Source organism: Brienomyrus brachyistius, chromosome 5 (assembly GCF_023856365.1).
Source record: "Brienomyrus brachyistius isolate T26 chromosome 5, BBRACH_0.4, whole genome shotgun sequence".
NCBI lineage: Eukaryota > Metazoa > Chordata > Actinopteri > Osteoglossiformes > Mormyridae > Brienomyrus > Brienomyrus brachyistius.
In genome coordinates, this window is record NC_064537.1 from 13,076,422 (window position 1) to 13,094,326 (window position 17,905).

The 17,905-nt window shown below is 49.8% G+C and overlaps 1 protein-coding gene across 1 annotated transcript in view; it reads left to right on the forward strand.

The window, feature by feature from the left end:
• The window catches only part of LOC125742032 (alpha-1,6-mannosylglycoprotein 6-beta-N-acetylglucosaminyltransferase B), a 93,550-nt gene extending 76,286 nt beyond the window's left edge, over positions 1 to 17,264 (forward strand). The window contains exons 9-17 of the mRNA XM_049013618.1: positions 2,767 to 2,898; positions 5,665 to 5,798; positions 7,125 to 7,255; positions 10,108 to 10,263; positions 10,348 to 10,494; positions 10,602 to 10,718; positions 15,029 to 15,103; positions 15,891 to 16,162; positions 16,316 to 17,264. Coding sequence (XP_048869575.1) covers positions 2,767 to 2,898; positions 5,665 to 5,798; positions 7,125 to 7,255; positions 10,108 to 10,263; positions 10,348 to 10,494; positions 10,602 to 10,718; positions 15,029 to 15,103; positions 15,891 to 16,162; positions 16,316 to 16,514 — 1,363 coding nt within the window. The 3' untranslated portion in view covers positions 16,515 to 17,264. The remainder of the gene's footprint in view (positions 1 to 2,766; positions 2,899 to 5,664; positions 5,799 to 7,124; positions 7,256 to 10,107; positions 10,264 to 10,347; positions 10,495 to 10,601; positions 10,719 to 15,028; positions 15,104 to 15,890; positions 16,163 to 16,315) is intronic.
• Positions 17,265 to 17,905: the final 641 nt, after the last annotated feature.

Genomic DNA, 17,905 nt, shown 5'->3' on the forward strand with positions numbered 1-17,905 from the left:
GAAGTTTTCTGTGCGTCATCTGTCCTCATCACCTAGTGCCGTTTCCAGAGTCTTCAGCATGGACCGAGGAAGTATTGCTATTGTGTGTTAGTCCCAGGGTGAAACTGGGGGAGTGACAGGGTGTGTGTGAAGGGCAGAGCCAGTTCGGGTCGCACTGGGCGCTTGGAGACTGATCGTCTGAACAAGAGGGAGTATATTGACTCGAGAGTGAATTATTTGATGGTGGCGGCCAGCAGGGGCGCCAACGTGCGTTATAGCGCTAACATGAGGACTGGGAGCCAAAACAAGCCGCAAACATTTAATAAAGCTCTGGTCTCAGGGCTGGAAATGGAAATTCTGGCCTTTAAATCGAAAAGGATGGGCAGGAAGTTTTAACTTCTCGCTCCGCTAAGAATGTAAGCAGAGCCAGCTGGAGCCGCACTGGTCCGAGCCGGTCCACTGTGTCCGCCGCCCCTTCAGTGTGAGAAGATAATCTATTAAGTATAACTAGATGACAGAAAGCTGAAGTGATAAGAAAAATCCTTTGACCGAGGAAGAATCAATTCTCTGCTGCAGCTTCCTTCCATTTCTCCCAAAAACCCGGTCAGCTTGGTGTCAGGAAGGCTAAAGCTAATATCTAAATTATTTTATTGGAGAACTTGTCGCAGTGGCAGCCAGTGCGTTGAGGAGGCGGAGCCTGGGAGGAATTTGTCCTCCAATTGGACGATTTGTGCTTCCTCATTAAACATTTTAGTCAGTCAAACTTTGCTGTTCAGACCACAGAGGCATCTAAAGGCTGCACCAAGAGGTAACAAGGAGATCTGTGAGGTAGAGAGGGGGCAGATTAGAGTGCAGAGGGAGACACATTCAGTACTGTGGTTAAAGCTCGACTACGTTATTTAATCAGACTAATGTCCTCGTCCCAGTATACATGCATGGGAGGAGAATTAATTTGACTAAAGTATGTCTAATTTGCTACTATAGGTGACGATATGGCTCCTTTCAGCTTGAGAGTACTGGGCTTTTTCTTGTCGACCCATTACGTTGACCCAGACGTAAAATAATATATAAAATGAATAATGGATGTATAGACAAATGAAGTGGCCCAAGCTTTTATTGCGATCTGATCAATAGGACAGATACAACAACAACATCAGGATAACATAAGAAGAAATAAAGTATTTTGTATAATATAGTATGACAGCACAGTATTGGAAAATTTTCAAGTACTGCAATCTGATTTTGTTGTAATAAAGCACTTATGAAACAATGTAAATTTCTCACAACCCCATCTAGGAGTGACTTAAACAGCATGGATGAAAAAGAAAGATTGTTTCGGAGAATGCATGCAGCTCTCATGCAAAAGCAGAAATTTTAAACTGATTTTTAAAAACATATATTAAATAATCTTGAAAATGAATAATCATTAAAATTGCAAAACTTAAGTTTTTTTATTCCTATGAAATAGTAAAAATGTTTTGGTGAGACTTAAACTCCCTGCACTATGACATTTGTACCAAATTGAAAGTAAGAAAAAGCCTGATCCTAATCTAGCTGACAAGCGATGTAACAATTGCACATGCATAACACACGGTGTTGGCATTAATATCGCATATCATCCAGCCCTATAATATATTACAGCCATATTTCAAATTCAGTACAAAATACCCCACCTCATGCTGTGTCATTCGGCGCTCTCGCCAGTTTTTACGGCAGTAGAAAATCAACACCTTGAAGTACCAAAAGTACGGTACCTAGTGTGGTGGAAAAGTGCCCTTTAGTTGAGCGGTGAATTGGACAGCTTTATAACGCTGTACATTTCATACAGTACCTGCTGTACTGTGCTATGGAGCATCTAGACCAGTTTGAGTCTGATTGAACGTATACGTGAAGGAGTAAATCGACTCCCAATCCCATTATCTGGGTGTCTTAGTCCGAATATTAGATTTAGTATGATTTCAGTTGGACTAGCATCTTTACATGTGTTTTAAAAGTCCAGTTTTCATCAGACTAACACAATAATTAGATTTTTCGAATGTCTTGTAAACGTACTGATTGAGTCACATCTCTGTTGCCTGTTCATAACAGAGCGCAGTTGGGCAATGAGGTCTAATTACTGGCTTCTGGAGTTTATGGCAGAGAGCAGCAGAACTTTGATGCAAGTCTCAAATGAGTCTAAAGTACCCTCAAAAGGCTTATCAACAGTGTGCAAACTTGCCGTTGCTGAAGAGCTGGGGCTGCCATGCTTCCGAGTGGCGCGTTGGCCAATGTGCCGGCCGGCCACTGCCCCGGATGCGACATTCCCCTCCGCCGGCAGGCCAGACAAATGGGTACTTAGCGGCTTGATGTGTAATTAGCCTGAGTGGGAGAGGATGCCGTTGGATGGACTTCTAAGGCTTAGTCTGCCTCTAATGGAGACAGCGCCCTCACCTGGACGATCGTGTCTTAGCGGCTGCTGCCAATACCGGGAGGTCCTGCAGTGACCCTTTACTGATGCCAGTTCCCAAGAATAAGACCACGGTCTGTGAAAATGCATTCTGTTCAGGATGTTGTTATTTCACGTGTGGGAAGAACCGTCTCTTCATGACTGCCGCTCGGAGGTAACTCTCTGTTACATATTCCGGTTGCAGTTTTTTTTAAATCTATATTGCTCCTTCATGTACCATCCGGCTCCTGCATGCTGATGTCATAAACAGGTTAATTGCCAGAGAGAGCTCATAATTAAATGAAACTTCATACATAAGTCACGCTCACAATGATGATGGCTGCCGCTCTCTGCCCCGGCAGGTTCCTCGGGGTGCCGCCTGGAAGGGGAAGCTGTCCGCTGACCGGCCCACTGCCCTTTGACCTCATCTACACGGACTACCACGGCCTGCAGCAGATGAAGCAACACATGGGCCTCTCGCTCAAGAAATACAAGTAGGTGAACCATGAGCTAATGGGAGTTTTGCTTACACAAAAAATGTTCTGAGGGCAGAAGGAAAAAATGATTGGTTCAGGGAGATAACCAATCAGATTGTAGAGGAGACGGGTCCAAGCACCAGCCAATCATCTTGGTCCTACCTCCTATAGTTGCTTGGCTCACCTTCTCTACAATCTGGTTATCTATCTGAACTAATCATTTTTCCTCAGAACATTTTTGTGTAAGTAAAACACCCACAAGCAAACTGTGACACCCCTGCCCCCCACCCCCGATCTTACCCATAATGCCCTTGTAAGCGTACCCTGTATTTACCGCCTGGGTTTACTGGACCATTATGAGCTGGTCGCTAAGTGCATGAACATTGTCAGCCACTGATCAGGCCGTTAATCACTCACTGGAGGGTGGTGCATCCCCATAATGGCTGGCTTGTCTAATGACCGATGGAGTTTGTTTTGAAGGGCCGCTGTACAGGCAAGGGCAGCGGACCGCATCTGCGGGTGCGAGTCCGCGGGTGCGAGTCCGTGTGCTGTGTGGCATCCCTGTCAGCTGATTAATATTGCAGTGGAGTGTCGGGGCTGCAGTGCTGCCAGGGGCATCAATCGGGGAGACTCTTTCGCCGGGGGGGGCAGCATTCCGTCCTCTGGGGGTGGGGTTTAATAAGAAGGAAAAAGCTCATCCGAGAGTGCAGGTTCGGGGTCGGCCACCTTGCAGAGCTGCTAAGTCATGTGGCAGATTAATAACCCAAACCCCAGCTGCCCCGCCCCTCGCCTCCGCCCCACTGGTGGGGCTGCGTCATTAATCAAGATCCCCGTGCTGGAAAACACCGGGTTGTTTAATTACTGCTGCTCCATGCTTTGCCTCGTTAATAATGCCCCCCCCCTCCCTCTAGCTGGCCTGTTTCCGCACCGCCCTGTTAAAAACGTGAACAGCGATAGACGCCGACCCTAAGTCAGATCCACCCAGCGGGTGGCTTCGATTCCTCCCCCATCGCTGAATTATGGCCCCCTTATCTTCCCGCCTGCAAGAATGCTCTGTTTCCAGGCAGGAAGACCGTGCAGGACATGCTGTTCTCCAGCTGCTTCCCAGTAATACATTTATAGCACATCCTTACGCCAAAGAACTACTGTAGAATCATATGCAGGTGGACGGGGAATTCGGCAAGGATGCCTTAGTCGGGGTAACACTCATAGTGCCTGAATCTTACTGGAAGTGATGGAAACGAATGTGCCATCTAAACCTGATCCTTCTAAACGCTCTGGGGATTTCGGATCTCCTTATTAAGAGTCAAAGACAACCAAGGAGAGGAACTCCCCGAAGGAGACTCCTGCCATGAATGTCTTATATTGCCGACCCCTTTGATTAACCGGTTTTTCATGAAAGTGAAGGTCTTCGCTCGGATCTTACCGTCAGCCCGAATATCCCGATCCATCCATGCGGATTTACATCTGCAAGCGCAGTCAGCGTCACCTGCACACACTCTTGTCACCCTGACTTACCGGCCCATACGCATGAGGGAAACCGTATCTGATTTTTTTTTTTTTTTTAGTCAGTCGCTGGTGGTTAAGGGGATTAAAGTAAATTTCACTGTCACTTGAGATTTAAATAGACTCAGCACCAGTGGCTGTGGTGGAAGCGCCGACGTCTCCCAAGTCTCCGAGATCATTGATTTCACTTCACTTTGGCAAGGAACTTCAGCAGTGATGTCAGCAAACTATTAAGCGATCATAGTAAATTAAGTTCCTTGGCAGCGGACCAGGGACGGCGTGGTGATGGCGCGACGAGGCCGGGGAGCGGGACCCGATCGGAGCACATCTGGAGCATTGAGATGAGGAGCCAGTCCCATTAGATTTGAGATTTGACTTAGAACATAAAAAAATAAAATAAAACCATCACAGAGAACCATTCTCTCACTCCGCATGGAGTCAGGGGGGCAGTGTGATGTTTGGCAGAGGGAAAGGTGCCCTTCCAGAGAATTTTGCTCTCAGCATCCGCTGACACCCTCCCTGCATCAAAGAGGATTATGCCAGAAACACTTTGAAGGTCGCTTTCCTCTCCTTCGTGTTTTAATACCTCTTATCTGGGAGAGGCGGCTGCTGCATTCACTTTGGCCCGAGCGACTCGCTGGCGGCCGTGCCATGCCTTGGACTTGCACGTTTCTGGGCACACTGGAGCTTGTACGTGTATCCGTATGTGTGTGTGTGAGAGGTCACATGATCTCTATCTGGGTGCCTGATTATGCGATCACACCGCCGGGCTCCGCTGTGCTGTCATCCTGTTATCATTTGCTTTTAAATAATTTTCTTTGTTGTTCTGTGTTACTTATCACCCACGAGTGTGGTTGAAATACTGTAACTGGAGTTGCCTTGGAAATAAAGACCAGAGCCCAGAACATGGCAGCAGCGAGCCTGCATGAGCATTAAGGGGCATTAGAGGCATGGAACACAGAAGAACACAAAGGGGCACAGAGGAACACAGAGGAACACAGAGGAGCACAGAGGAACACAAAGGGGCACAGAGGAGCACAGAGGGACACAGAGGAGCACAGAGGAACACAGAGGAGCACAGAGGCACACAGAGGAGCACAGAGGAACACAGAGGAACACGGAGGAGCACAGAGGAACACAGAGGAACACAGAGGAACACAGACTTGCCTTGATTCTGGCTGCATTACACTACTGTGACTCTGGTGTTTCTGTCATGATGAGCTGAAAGCTGGCCGCTATCCTCGAGCCCCTGTCGCATTAACCTGGCTCCCTCCCCAGGTGTCACATCCGCGTCATCGACACATTCGGCACGGAGCCAGCCTACAACCACGAGGAGTACGCCACACTGCACGGCTACCGGACCAACTGGGGCTACTGGAACCTCAACACCAGGCAGTTCATGACCATGTTCCGTGAGTGTGATGCCCCGCGCCACCTGCTATTCTGATCACTATGGCTGTGTTTGAAAGGTCCACTCTCCCACTATCTAATTCAGCGGCCATTTTGTAGTGTTGTTGGAATTTGCAACTGTGAATTTCACGCACTATATAGTGCACTATAAAATTGGCGTGAGGCTCAATATAATGTAGTGCACAGAAGCTTTATCCTGCATTGGCCTACTTAGACCAGCATGCATTGCAAACTGTCATGTGAGTGTTCAAATCATATTTACGAAACCTTGCTCAGTCTATACTGTAACCATTAACCACTTACGAAGTACTTGCACTTGAGCTATTACAACAGTAGCAGGGTTACTCTTGCTTTAAAGTTTATCCTAATGTATTTTACTGCTTTACATTGATAATGTTAATTCACAATTAATCCTGGATAATGAAGAGTAATATAAAATACCCAGTTACAGTTGCAGTCCTCCTCATGCATGCAAAGGTGGATACAGTAAAGTATGTTGTAGATAATGTTACGTGCGCTAAAAATCGCAACGCTGGTGTCCAAGTTCTGGCATATTTTTATATGTGTTATAGTTTAGTGCCAGAGGGGATGTTCTGGCGTTTGTTTATATGACAGATAAAACAATTACGAATTTCCGGTGCATAATTATGTAGCAGTGTAACATCCGCCTAGTCTGTATCAACCACCGCCTGCCCTTATCCCTTAGTGACTGTTCTATGTAGTGAACACTATATAGTGAATGAGTGAACAAGGGAACATTTCAAAAACAGCCAATGTCATTTTTATATGTGGGGGTCCTGGACTGTCTTGTGCTCAATTAAAATAACTCCATTCCCGCGGTTACTGTTAATCGCGGCAGCAAGTCCTGCGGCGTCTGATCGCCGTGGCAGGAGAGTCTCTGTAGTGCAGCCGTCTGCCCTGATTTGTCGAAACGGAAAGAAAAACTGAAATCAGAGCAAGAAGGAAAACAAATGGGCCTGTTGGTGTGGCCCTGGGGGGTGGGGGCTGGGGGGGGCAGCATATGACATCCATCAGAGCACAGATGGCAAGGGACCCAGAGTGAGACAGACTCATAACCTGTCAGCAGTGACAGCCGGCCCCCGGCGTGGTGAGGGGGGGCACACCGAGAGAAGACTGGCAGTGGTGGCACGGGGCCTGGCCCCCGGGATGGCTCAGCTGTGTCCAGGGGGGTGGGGGGAGAGGGGAGCGCAGGTTCACCATGTCCTGCGATGACATCAGCGTGTTGCCGGGGCTGCTGGGTGATAGCAAGGAGTCCGCCGCTAAGAATGACCCCCCCCCCCTTTTGTTTCTGGGTGGGCCCCCGTCAGCTCACACGCCAGACAACTCCTTCATGGGCTTCGTGTCGGAGGAGCTGAACGAGACAGAGAAGCTGAACATCCAGAGGGACAAGGTGGACGACATGGCTGTGGTTTACGGCAAGGAGGCCAGTATGTGGAAGGTGAGGCCCCTCACAGAGCAGCGTCCCAGAACACAGCTAAAGAAACCTGAAATACACACTTGCAGGGGGATGAATTAATTATTAAAATAATGACATTTGGAGTGGAAAGGTAACTAGGGAGAATTTTCCCTACATCGCCCCCTACAGCCGTGGAGGAGCAGCGCTCCCCTAACACTGCAAACGTTCATGTACAGTATGAGCAGCAATTCACTGAGTTGCCTAGAAACTATTTCTTAGTGTTTATCAGTAACGTCATTGTAGTGATTATGGGCACGGCACTAATTTGAGCTAAGAAAACATGGCGCTTGGCATGAAGAGAGCACAGGTCACCTCCGCCGTCATTTTTAACACCCGCCAAAAGCTGCCAGCTAGCAGAAGAGAGCCGATTCCTGTATCGCTCACGCCGGAAGGCTTGTAGGCAGGGCACTGCGAGGTCAGTCTTGGCCTAATTCAATTCCCGCTGTGTTTTCTCTCCCACTTTTCTCCCCCGGCTCCACGGACCCCCTTCAGCTCCAGGTATGCACCTCCTTCCCAAACAGACGTGAACACGCCTCACCCCTTGTCTGCCTGCAGGCTCTCATATTTCCTAGTGAGGGGTCAGGATGTACAAGGATGGGGGGTCTTAAATATTTTAAAGGCACTGTGGGTTGTGAGATTTAACGAGGGCAGTGCTGGATGACGGATATAGCATGAAGCTGGCTGTGGGGAGAAGGTCTTAACCGCATGCTCTGCATGTGTGAAACTTTTTTTTTTTTTTGGACCCTGACATAAATACGAATGTTTCTTGGAGAAGAAGACGTGGAATTAACAGGGGCAGCTCCAAGGATTCGCATTAACAGATCGGAGGGGCGTGAAACTTCACGCTTTGAGATAACGCGGGGAGCATCACGTGATCTTTTTCACGAGTGCCCCGGGTCGGGTTTTGCCGCAGGCATCACTGATGATGTGATGGACACACCCCTCCCTCCACCCCCTCCACCAGGGGCATTGCAGTCGCTGTGGCAACCAAGAGAGTGTTTCTAAAGGCCACCTGGGCGAGTTAACGGCAGGGCTGCGGAGACAGGCCGATACGGCACCTGCGTCTGCCAGGAAATGGGGCGGCAGTGAATCCTCTCATAATTCATGTGGAAGATCTCATTCGCTCGGCAAGTCTCTGCTCTCTTTCTCTGTCTCTCGCTCTCTGACTGTCTCCCTCTCCAGTTTGCTCTTTACACTCCGGAGCCAGCTCTTCCACCCAGGGACCCCATACCACATCCAAGAGGGATCTTGCTGCATCTGCCCCCCTTAAGGGGATGCGAAAATGCCCAATGGGAGCACTGTTCCTCTGTGCTAATCACAGCATGTTTTTATTATTGTTATTGTTTTTTTTTGCTGTGCTGCATCTGTGTTTCTACACGGCAGGTGACAGTCTTCACCCTGCGGGAGGTGATGTTTCTCGGTGGGGGGGGGGGGGGGCATTTCCAGCAATGCCACAGGATCCTGCGGTTTGAGTCCCAGGCAGTGAGGAGGCTTCTCTCCTCATTAATCTGCCGCAAGCCGTCGTGGCAGATATGGCAGCGGAGTGACCTCCTGCATCGTCGCGCGTTACAATCCCCCGTGGTCTGCCCGTCACATCCCTAACAGCCTGGCTTTATTTTTAATTAGCTTTTTTTTATTACCATCTTAATTGTCTGACTTCTTTCGCATGGAACGAAGGAACCCTGGGAGTTTAGAGATGAAGACGCAGGAGGTCGCGCCCAATTCCATCACGCAATCGGCTTGATTCAGGCACGTGCCCCACAAGGGCGCCTGACGCAATTCCATCATGATTTGCTGGTGCAGAGGGGGCACTCTTTGCTGTGTGTGTTTTTTTAATGCATACAGTCGCTACGACGCAAAGCCAAGCGCCCACCGCAGGTGAACCTTGGGCCTGGCCTATCTCTTCCTAGCACCGTCTCTCTGCCTTAATTCCCTCTGTCTCCTGCACTTAACGCAGGAGATAGTCTCCTAATTGGGTCTGAAAATCCTCGCAGCGGAAGTTATCGATCCTATAGCTTCGAATTACAGCCGCCGGCCGCACAATGGAGTGAGGATAAGCTGCTTAAAGGGGCCACCGCAGTCGATACCACCCGTATCCACACACCGGGCCTCATTCTCCCCACGTAGGCCACCCATCCCCCCGCGACCTCACAGGCAGCAGTGCATGCACCACCCACACCACTCCCATGCGCCATGTACGGACAGCGCAGCAGTCCGGCTCTCGCGACTTGGCCTAAGATTTCATTTGTTTTCTATGGTCATCATCTGCCTGGTGTCGCCGTGCTGTCCGCATTTTTTGCACATATGCATTCTTGTGCATTTAGCGTTGCATTCTCCTCCACATTTCCATTTCTCCCCTCACAGCTCTCTGGCGGATACAGGCGTTTTTTCAGCAGAACTTGTGTTTAAAATTCAGAAAAGAGGAGTTAAAGGGGACTTCTCAACTGGCAGATCTCAGCTGCATTCCACCAGGGTGGGGGTGTGGGTGGGGGGGGGGGGGTGAGGAGGGTCTAGCATTTCTTCTGCTCTGGGGTCACCCCGTTCTCCGGAGGCACTGAGACATCCCTGGGGCCAGACGTGACTCTGGCCTTGAACTCTAACGATCTCCGAGAAGTTGAAAAGCAGAGCTGCTCACGACTGAATTCAGGAGCTCCAGCAGCTGCAGCCTCCCGCCTGATCTGTTCGTGGGTTCGAGGCGCCGGAGGGCGTCCCGGCCCCCTGACTGTGCCGTGCTCGTGATGATGCCGCTGCCACCAGGTGGTACCAAGCAGCCCCGCCCGCCACAAATCCCCCCAACCCCCATCCTCCTCCTTCTCCTTCTCTGCTCCTCACAGGGCAAAGAGAAGTTCCTGCAGATCCTGCACCGCTACATGGAGATCCACGGTACAGTTTACTACGAGACACAGCGCCCCCCGGAGGTGCCTGCCTTCGTGAAGAATCACGGCCTGCTGCCTCAGCACGAGCTGCAGCAGCTGCTGCGTAAGGCCAAGGTGAGGCGGCTGGGCCCCGTCGGCGGCCACAGTCCCTCGTCCCAAATGCTTCATTTCCTCTATTTTTTATCTGGCCCTTCTTAGCTCTTCATCGGATTTGGTTTCCCCTACGAAGGCCCCGCCCCCTTGGAAGCTATAGCCAATGGGTGCATTTTCCTGCAGCCAAAGTTCAACCCCCCACACAGCTCCCTGAACCATGAGTTCTTCAGAGGGAAACCCACCTCGCGAGAGGTGAGCCAGTCAGCCTGGCCCCATCTGTAAATGGCACCATGTAGCAGGATCTCTGTTTGGGGGGGAGCGTGCTTATGGGCCCCATGTGCTGTGTCCCCCCCCCCCAGGTGTCCTCCCAGCACCCTTACGCGGAGCAGTACATCGGCCGACCCCACGTCCTGACCGTGGACTTCAACGACTCCCAGGAGTTTGACACCGCTGTGCGTGAGATCATGAGGACTAAGGTAGCCCGCGCTGTTATATTTTCCCCTCCCCCAAATATATCTCCCATTTGCACGTTTAATAAGAATCGCCTCATGGCATGTAGCTGCCAGCCAGCCATATTTCAAATATTATGGGAGGGGCCCCGATTGGTCCCCAGGGCCCCAGGATTCTCCAGGAAAACTAAAGGACGGTGAGGGGCCTCACAGCTCCAGCATATGCCTCTGGGAGAGAGACCCGTATCACGCATGGCACTCCACTCCCCCCTGCCCTGGGGAAGAGGGGAGTCGTTAATTAAGCATGCTGGGTTCAATCTGCTGGCCTGATCCCCGGGGCCCAGGGCCCCATGCTGGAGCCTTGCTCACCTGCCAGGTACAAACAGAGCAGTTTCCATCAGCCACGGCTCCACACATGAGCTGGGGCCCGGGGACCAGACCGGAAATCTCCGGAATGTTCCGGTCTGGGGAGTCCGCGGATCCTGGATTGGAGAGAGAGTATAATCATAGCCGGTTTTCCCTGAAAGGCAATAGCAGCGGAGGCAGCCGCCAGTCGAGGTGGGGGGGGGGGGGGGCACAGAGCTAATAAAGGGAGCTTAACCCGCCGGGCGCGGCCACAGAGATTAAATGCCTTTTTCCGCTGTCTTCCTTCCGTTTCAATTATTCCAAGTCCTCTGCTAGTGCAAGCCAGCTGGGGGCCATTCGGGGGGGGATCGTTACATAATTAAAGGTGCATAAGTAGGACAGGGAGCCACTGAATTCCCAGGATGGGGGGGCTGGGAGGTGTTGTTACATGGACCCACTGGGATGTGTTGGTGATGGCTCCATGTCCCAGCAAGTCACAGCTTTCAGAAGTACATGTGTTTCTGCTTCTGTTCTGGTCCAGTTCTGGCTGGTGGGCCAAGTGCGTGTGTGGCTCCAAACTCAGGCAGTCAGCCTGCGCTGTCACACTCCAGCAAAGGCCAGTCATGGCGGTACCTCATCCTGCACACACACACACACACATACACACACACACACACATACACACTCCTGTCCCATCTACAGGGCACTCAGCTGCACCGGTTCCTCATTTCTGGGGTGAGTTTTTACTTGGTAACTTTTTTAACAACTTGCTTTGCGGCGACTTTCGCAGAAAGAATATCAGAGCTACTGAAGTTACTGCCAAGCATATAGTTATACGTGTCTGGGCTCATGAAAGGCTGCATGGACGCAACCCTGCAGCTCTGAGCACAGCAGGAACAAAAGGAGAGCCAGGTTTTACGTGGACAATGAGAATCGCAGCCAGAGCAACGATCCCTTTAAAGATGCTGCCAGCCTCTTATATAAAGTTTTTTGTTTAAGTTATTTATTATTTATAATTCTCTGGCTCAAGGGCAGGCAGCCCTGATCCTGGAGTGTCGGTACCCAGCAGGTTTTCCATCCTACCTGGTCTCTGATGAATCACACCTCATCTCAATCAGATACTCAGGCAGACAGAAACTCATCAGGTAGGATGGAAAACCTGCTGGATACCCGCACTGCAGGATCAGGGTTGCCTGCCCATGCTATAGACATTTTATTGGCTTTTTTCCAGGGCGTAAACAGTCTTCAGATTCCTTCGTACCTGAACCTGTAATAAGAAGGTGGCCAGCAGTTTACACGGCCGGCCAGCACACGTCCCTTTGAAGGAGCCCTTTCGAGCCCGTCCTGAAACTGAGAGGGTGCGCTCAGTATACTGTACATACACACTATCCCCCTATGTTTGCCTTAGAAATTGGAGGGAATTAAGCCCGTGTACCTGGAGAAAGCACACCCAGCAAAAAAGTGTTAAATTAACATTTCCAGAGCTTATTGAGCTCTTAGTGTTCATTTGAATGCAGTTGCATTCATAGAAACACTATACAATTTTACTGTACAATTTTGTGTCTAATATGATAGTGACTGCACCATCCAGAAGTCATCCATATGGAGGCAAAGGGAATTTTACAGACCAAACATGTCTGTTTTTCATGTTCCATGTGTGCCATATATGTGGGTGAAAAATTGGATGGATGGATGAATGAATGCATGGATGGACGAATGGATAGATGTGTGCCGCAGTGTCGTCCTGCCTGTGCCATGTGACGCCTTCAGATCAGCATGCAGGACGTGACCTTTCAGAGAAGCATCGGTCTCCAGAAACCGAATGTACGGCTCACTGCAGCATGACGAGAGCATGGACCCTCCATTCTGCTTCTGTGGCTGATCAGCTTATATGCTGCTGGTGTCCCCTGTTCTGTTCGCCCACGGGTCAGCGCCCTCACAGCACTGTGGCCCAATAAGCGCGAGCGGCGCCTCCTACTGTCCGGCTCAGCACACCAACTCTGCTCCCCTTATAATGTATCACATTAAAAACAAAGGGAACGGGATTAAGACCTGCGGCTGAATCAGGAAGCTGCTCACCGAATAACCAGTTTTTCTCTGGGCCGAATAATGATGCTTCCATTCCTGATAACCGCTCGTCCGGTTTGGGTTACGTGAATGTAGAGACTATCCAAGGAAACGCAGGGAACAAGGCAGGGTTAAGCCTGAACAGGATGCAAGGCCGTCACAGAGCACACGCTCTCAGGCTAAATGCAGGAGTAAACATTGGGAGAATGCAAACTCCACACACACACACACACACACACACTACTTGAAGGTATGAGACCACACTAATGCTATTATTATTAATAGTATCATGATTATTATCATTACCTTTAAACAGTTATTTAGTTTTGTAATAGTACAATGTCCTGTTTTCGAGACACCCCATCTTTGTGAACTGCGTACTATTTAAAATTTTCTTGCACCATGTTCACTTTGTTTGCATCACATGTGTCTTTGCACTTATTCTCTTTGGCACTATATGTGTGCTTATCTCTGCCCTACTTTCTTGGTGCAGTATGCAGCAGAATTTTCCCCAAGGATCAATTAATTCCATGGTGTTCTTAATCTTAAAACAGTTTGCAGCAGTTGGTCCCATGATCCCCTCAACAGTGACCAAGATAAGTGATTAGAAGATAGATAGATAGATAGATAGATAGATAGATAGATAGATAGATAGATAGATGAATGGACCCTTGCTTTGTACATCATAAAATGTAGCAGCAGACATACCATCCTTCCATTTTGCGTAACTGCTCATCCCAGTCAGGGTTGCCGGGATCCACAGCCTATCCCGGAGCCTATGGGTGCAAGGCAATGAACAACCCAGGATGGGGCGCCAGCCCATCGCAGGGCACAGTCACACACCATTCACTCACACATGCACACCCATCAGCAATTTGGTAACTCCAGTCAGCATGTGTTTGGACTGTGGAGGCAAAACCCCCAGAAGAAACCCCATGACGACAGAGCATGCAAACTCCACACCTGGTGCCATGGCAGAGACGCGAACCCCTATCCCCAGAAGTGTGAGACAACAGTGCTAACCACTGCGCCAACCAGCAGACATCCACACAATATATATGATGTAATAAAGTCAATATACAGTATATCTAGCACTGCAGCACAAGCACATTCTTTCCAGCATACTTTGTACAATCCTTCATCCTCAGCTTTATTTATTCTTATACTGTAAACCCAACAGTTTGCTCGCAGTACTTGTTCTCACTTGAGGTTATTCTCTATTGTGTATATTTATAACAGCATTCGCCTAAACATCGCTGTTCGCTGTCGGCAGTGTCATGGGCATTCAGTCGTGAAGAGAAAAGATTCCTCAGCTCTTAATGGGCCTCCAAATGTGGCACGTTAAGATGCTGATTTCAATTTGTCGCAAAAGCAGAAGCAATTATGGCTGTACACGTTGGCAATTATCAAGGGTGTCTGCTCTGATTAAATGAACAGATATCGTTTGATTGCAAGCAAGGTGAGTAGTGAAAATGACCATGGGGGAGACGACCCAGCAAACTGAGAGAGAAAGCGTGGTGATTGGTACCCACTCTAGTGATTTTATTGGCAGATGGTTATATTGGTGTTTGTCACACTGAGCATCTCTTATAAACAAAAAACTGATACTGTGTGGGATTTAGTTAATCCAGGAATACCCTCTTTAAAACAATGGAATTTGGGTCTGTATACCTGTGCTCAAAACTCTAATGCAGAGCTATCATACACAGAAACACACAGAGAATAGCTGCATTTTTCACATTTTTCAAGTCCTATTGACACAGCTCAGGCAGCCTTGTCAAGGATTTGACAGCCGACCTTTTCAGCAATTTAAATCTGAGATGTTTGTGGTTTTTTTTATTTATTGTTGTACTAATGACTGGTTGGAGGGTCGTGTAGAAGCAGCAACGAGACGCAGAACGGTTTCATGTTTCTCATCGCTGCAGGTCGAGCCTTACCTGCCGTATGAGTACACCTGTGAGGGCATGTTGGAGAGGGTCCATGCCTACATCCAGCACCAGGTGGGGACTGGTAACTCGCGAGGACCAGACACACATGCACCATGCAAACGCACAACAGCCCCAGTGGATGGCCTGAGGCTCGTAGGGACGTTTGGGTTCCCCTCGTCTGCTGAACGTCCACAGTGTGACGCCATAAACTGTCACATACACGCACAAGCAAAAGTAAACCTTGTGCCCTTCCCTGAGCTTTGATTTTTGTTGCCAGAAATGCTCTAAATACTACAAGAAAGAAACAGAAACATGCATTGATTTTACATACCAAGGTGACGTCAGATGGACGTGTACCCCTCCCTGGCCATGAAGGCCGTGAAGAGCAGGCGGTGTCTGTGTGTGTGTGTGTGGCCCTGCCCCCTGGATGGGCCTGCACGATCCCCTCGGATCTGTTCATCTCCCCCTTTGCCAGATTACGGATTGGTTATCCTGCCATTCGGCCTTTTTGCCGTCCCGGGCTCCGTTCCTGCCCTTTCTTGTTTGGGACGGGACTGGATGGGATGGGGGGGCAGAGGGTATTGTGGGATGTGTGGAGGGGGGAGATAAAACCTTAAGCTTTTGTAATAAGCGGGACTGAAGGGGGGGCAGTCGCTGGTGCATCAGAAAACGATGTTATTGTGGGGACACGAAGCGACCTGCTGGGGATTTGCCTAATCGCCGGCTCCATGTGTTAAAAACAGATCAGCTCAGTGGGTCAGAACCTGGTGCGATGCACATGTGCCTGCCTTTGGGGCTGGGGGAGGGACTGGGACAGCTTACACGCTTTAATTGTTGTTTTGTGTGTTATCCCTTGTAGGACTTCTGTATCCCTGACTATCCGTACCCCCCGGCCAACTCGTCCAGAAGTAGGTCAGGGAGTGCGCTGTGGCCCTTTGTCGCCCTGCCCAACTCCACCGGCCTTGGCTGGGCCCCCAACATCAGCGCACCGCCCTCCTGGCCTCCCCTGAGCGCCCTCCGGCTGCTGGTTTCCTCGGAGGGCCAGTCGTGCGTAGAGGCGTGCCGCCACGCCAGACTGGTCTGCGAGCCGGCCTTCTTCCGCTTCATCAACAACAAAGAGGCCCTCAGCCGGTGAGCCCCTGGCTCTGCTGCCGCCATGCCCTGCTCCATCAGTCTCGGGCCTTCAGCTTTAAGAGAATTGGGTGGTTAGTCACTGCAGGAAGCCGTTGACGGTCTTCCTTGGCTGAGTGTAATGTCGGCCATACGTCTCCTTTCTTTCTCCAGGCTGGAGGTGCAGTGCGAAGGACTGGAGGCCGAGATGAACCACATCTTCCCTGCCTTCTCAGTGATGCGCAGGGAATGCGGCCTTCAAAAGGATCCGCTGCTCTTCAGCTGTGCCGGTCTCAGCACCAAGTACCGGCGCCTTTGTCCGTGCCGGGATTTCCGCAAGGGCCAGGTGGCGCTCTGCAAGGACTGTTTGTGAGCTGGCTATGCCCCCACGTGTCGGCCTCACCCCCTCCCCACCCCACCCTACCTCCCCATTCAGGCTCCCTTCATCTAGTGAGCTGCATAGTTTGTTCATGGCAGGATGGAAATTGGGAGGTTCTGCTCCATGGGTGGCTTGAATAGCACCCCCTACTGGTTTTGGATGCAATTTCTTTTGATAAAGAAGAGAGTGCTGGTGGAAAAAATAACGCCTATCAAACAGGGGATTTTAAAGATGGCAACATCTTCCCCAGAAGCCCCTGGCAAAGTGCAGCCCAGGTTCTCAGCAATGGAAGATTCCGGGCAGTACCACACAGCTGGCATTGACTGGGTCAGCACTGTAGAGTGGACATCTACAGTGCATCCTTCAAAACAGTGGACATCCAGGACAATAGTAACATCATGCTTGCGTTTGCTGTCACTGATTCAGCCAAACCCCTCACGTCCACAGAGTGAGTAACCTTTGAATCAATGCAGGACAGCTCATGTCGGACTAATGCATGATGATGACTCTGATGAAGAGCCCTTAAACTGCAGGGTTAGACGTGCAGCTGGAGTCCTTCCATCTCCGAGGGCTGCAGGTGACATTTGCCAGGATGACATGGGTGTCAGGTGCCACACGTAACCCTACTGAACTGTGAAAGAGATTATTTTTCAATAAGTCAACATCTGAGGGCTCGGGCTCCAACTTCACCCCCAAGTCTTTGTAAAGTGAACCACTTTGTAAAGTAAATCGAAATAAAACGCGGAAGAGCCAAAGAAAAGACTCACTTAATTAATGGTTTCGACTTAAAAGCAAATATAGCTTTTTGATTGTAGGAAAAAGACCACTGTCCACCCCTAGAGTCCTACACAGATTTAAAAAACAGTATCTTGACTAAAGGTTTCAACACAAAGTGACCTTTGTAACTCGTTTACCTCCATTTAAAGGACAAAAATATCCATGATGATTATTGCTGGGGTGGCTCAGCGAGTAGCACTCATATCTTTGAGGGTGGAGGTATCATCCCACCCGTGCTCCATGAATGTTCTCGCTGTGATGAGGGGGTTTCCTCCCACAGTCCAAGAAGATGCAACTGGGTGAATACGCATGTCTAATTTGTGGGTGATGCTGTGAGTGTGCCCTGTGACGGATTGGCATCCTGTTCAAGGCGACTGTGACCTTGTACCGGTTGAAAGGGAATGCAATATGAATGGGTGGATGATTATTGATATTGGGGATTTAAAAAGCCTGATGGAGTCTGCCACAACGCAGCAGTAGTTTGCTGTACATGAGCTCCAGTAACATGTTTGACAATACCCACACATATTGTCAAAGGAAATGATGTAATAACGGGGATGAAGTTTTATCTCTGGGTTGAGATTTCCATTACCGAGGATTTTGAAAGC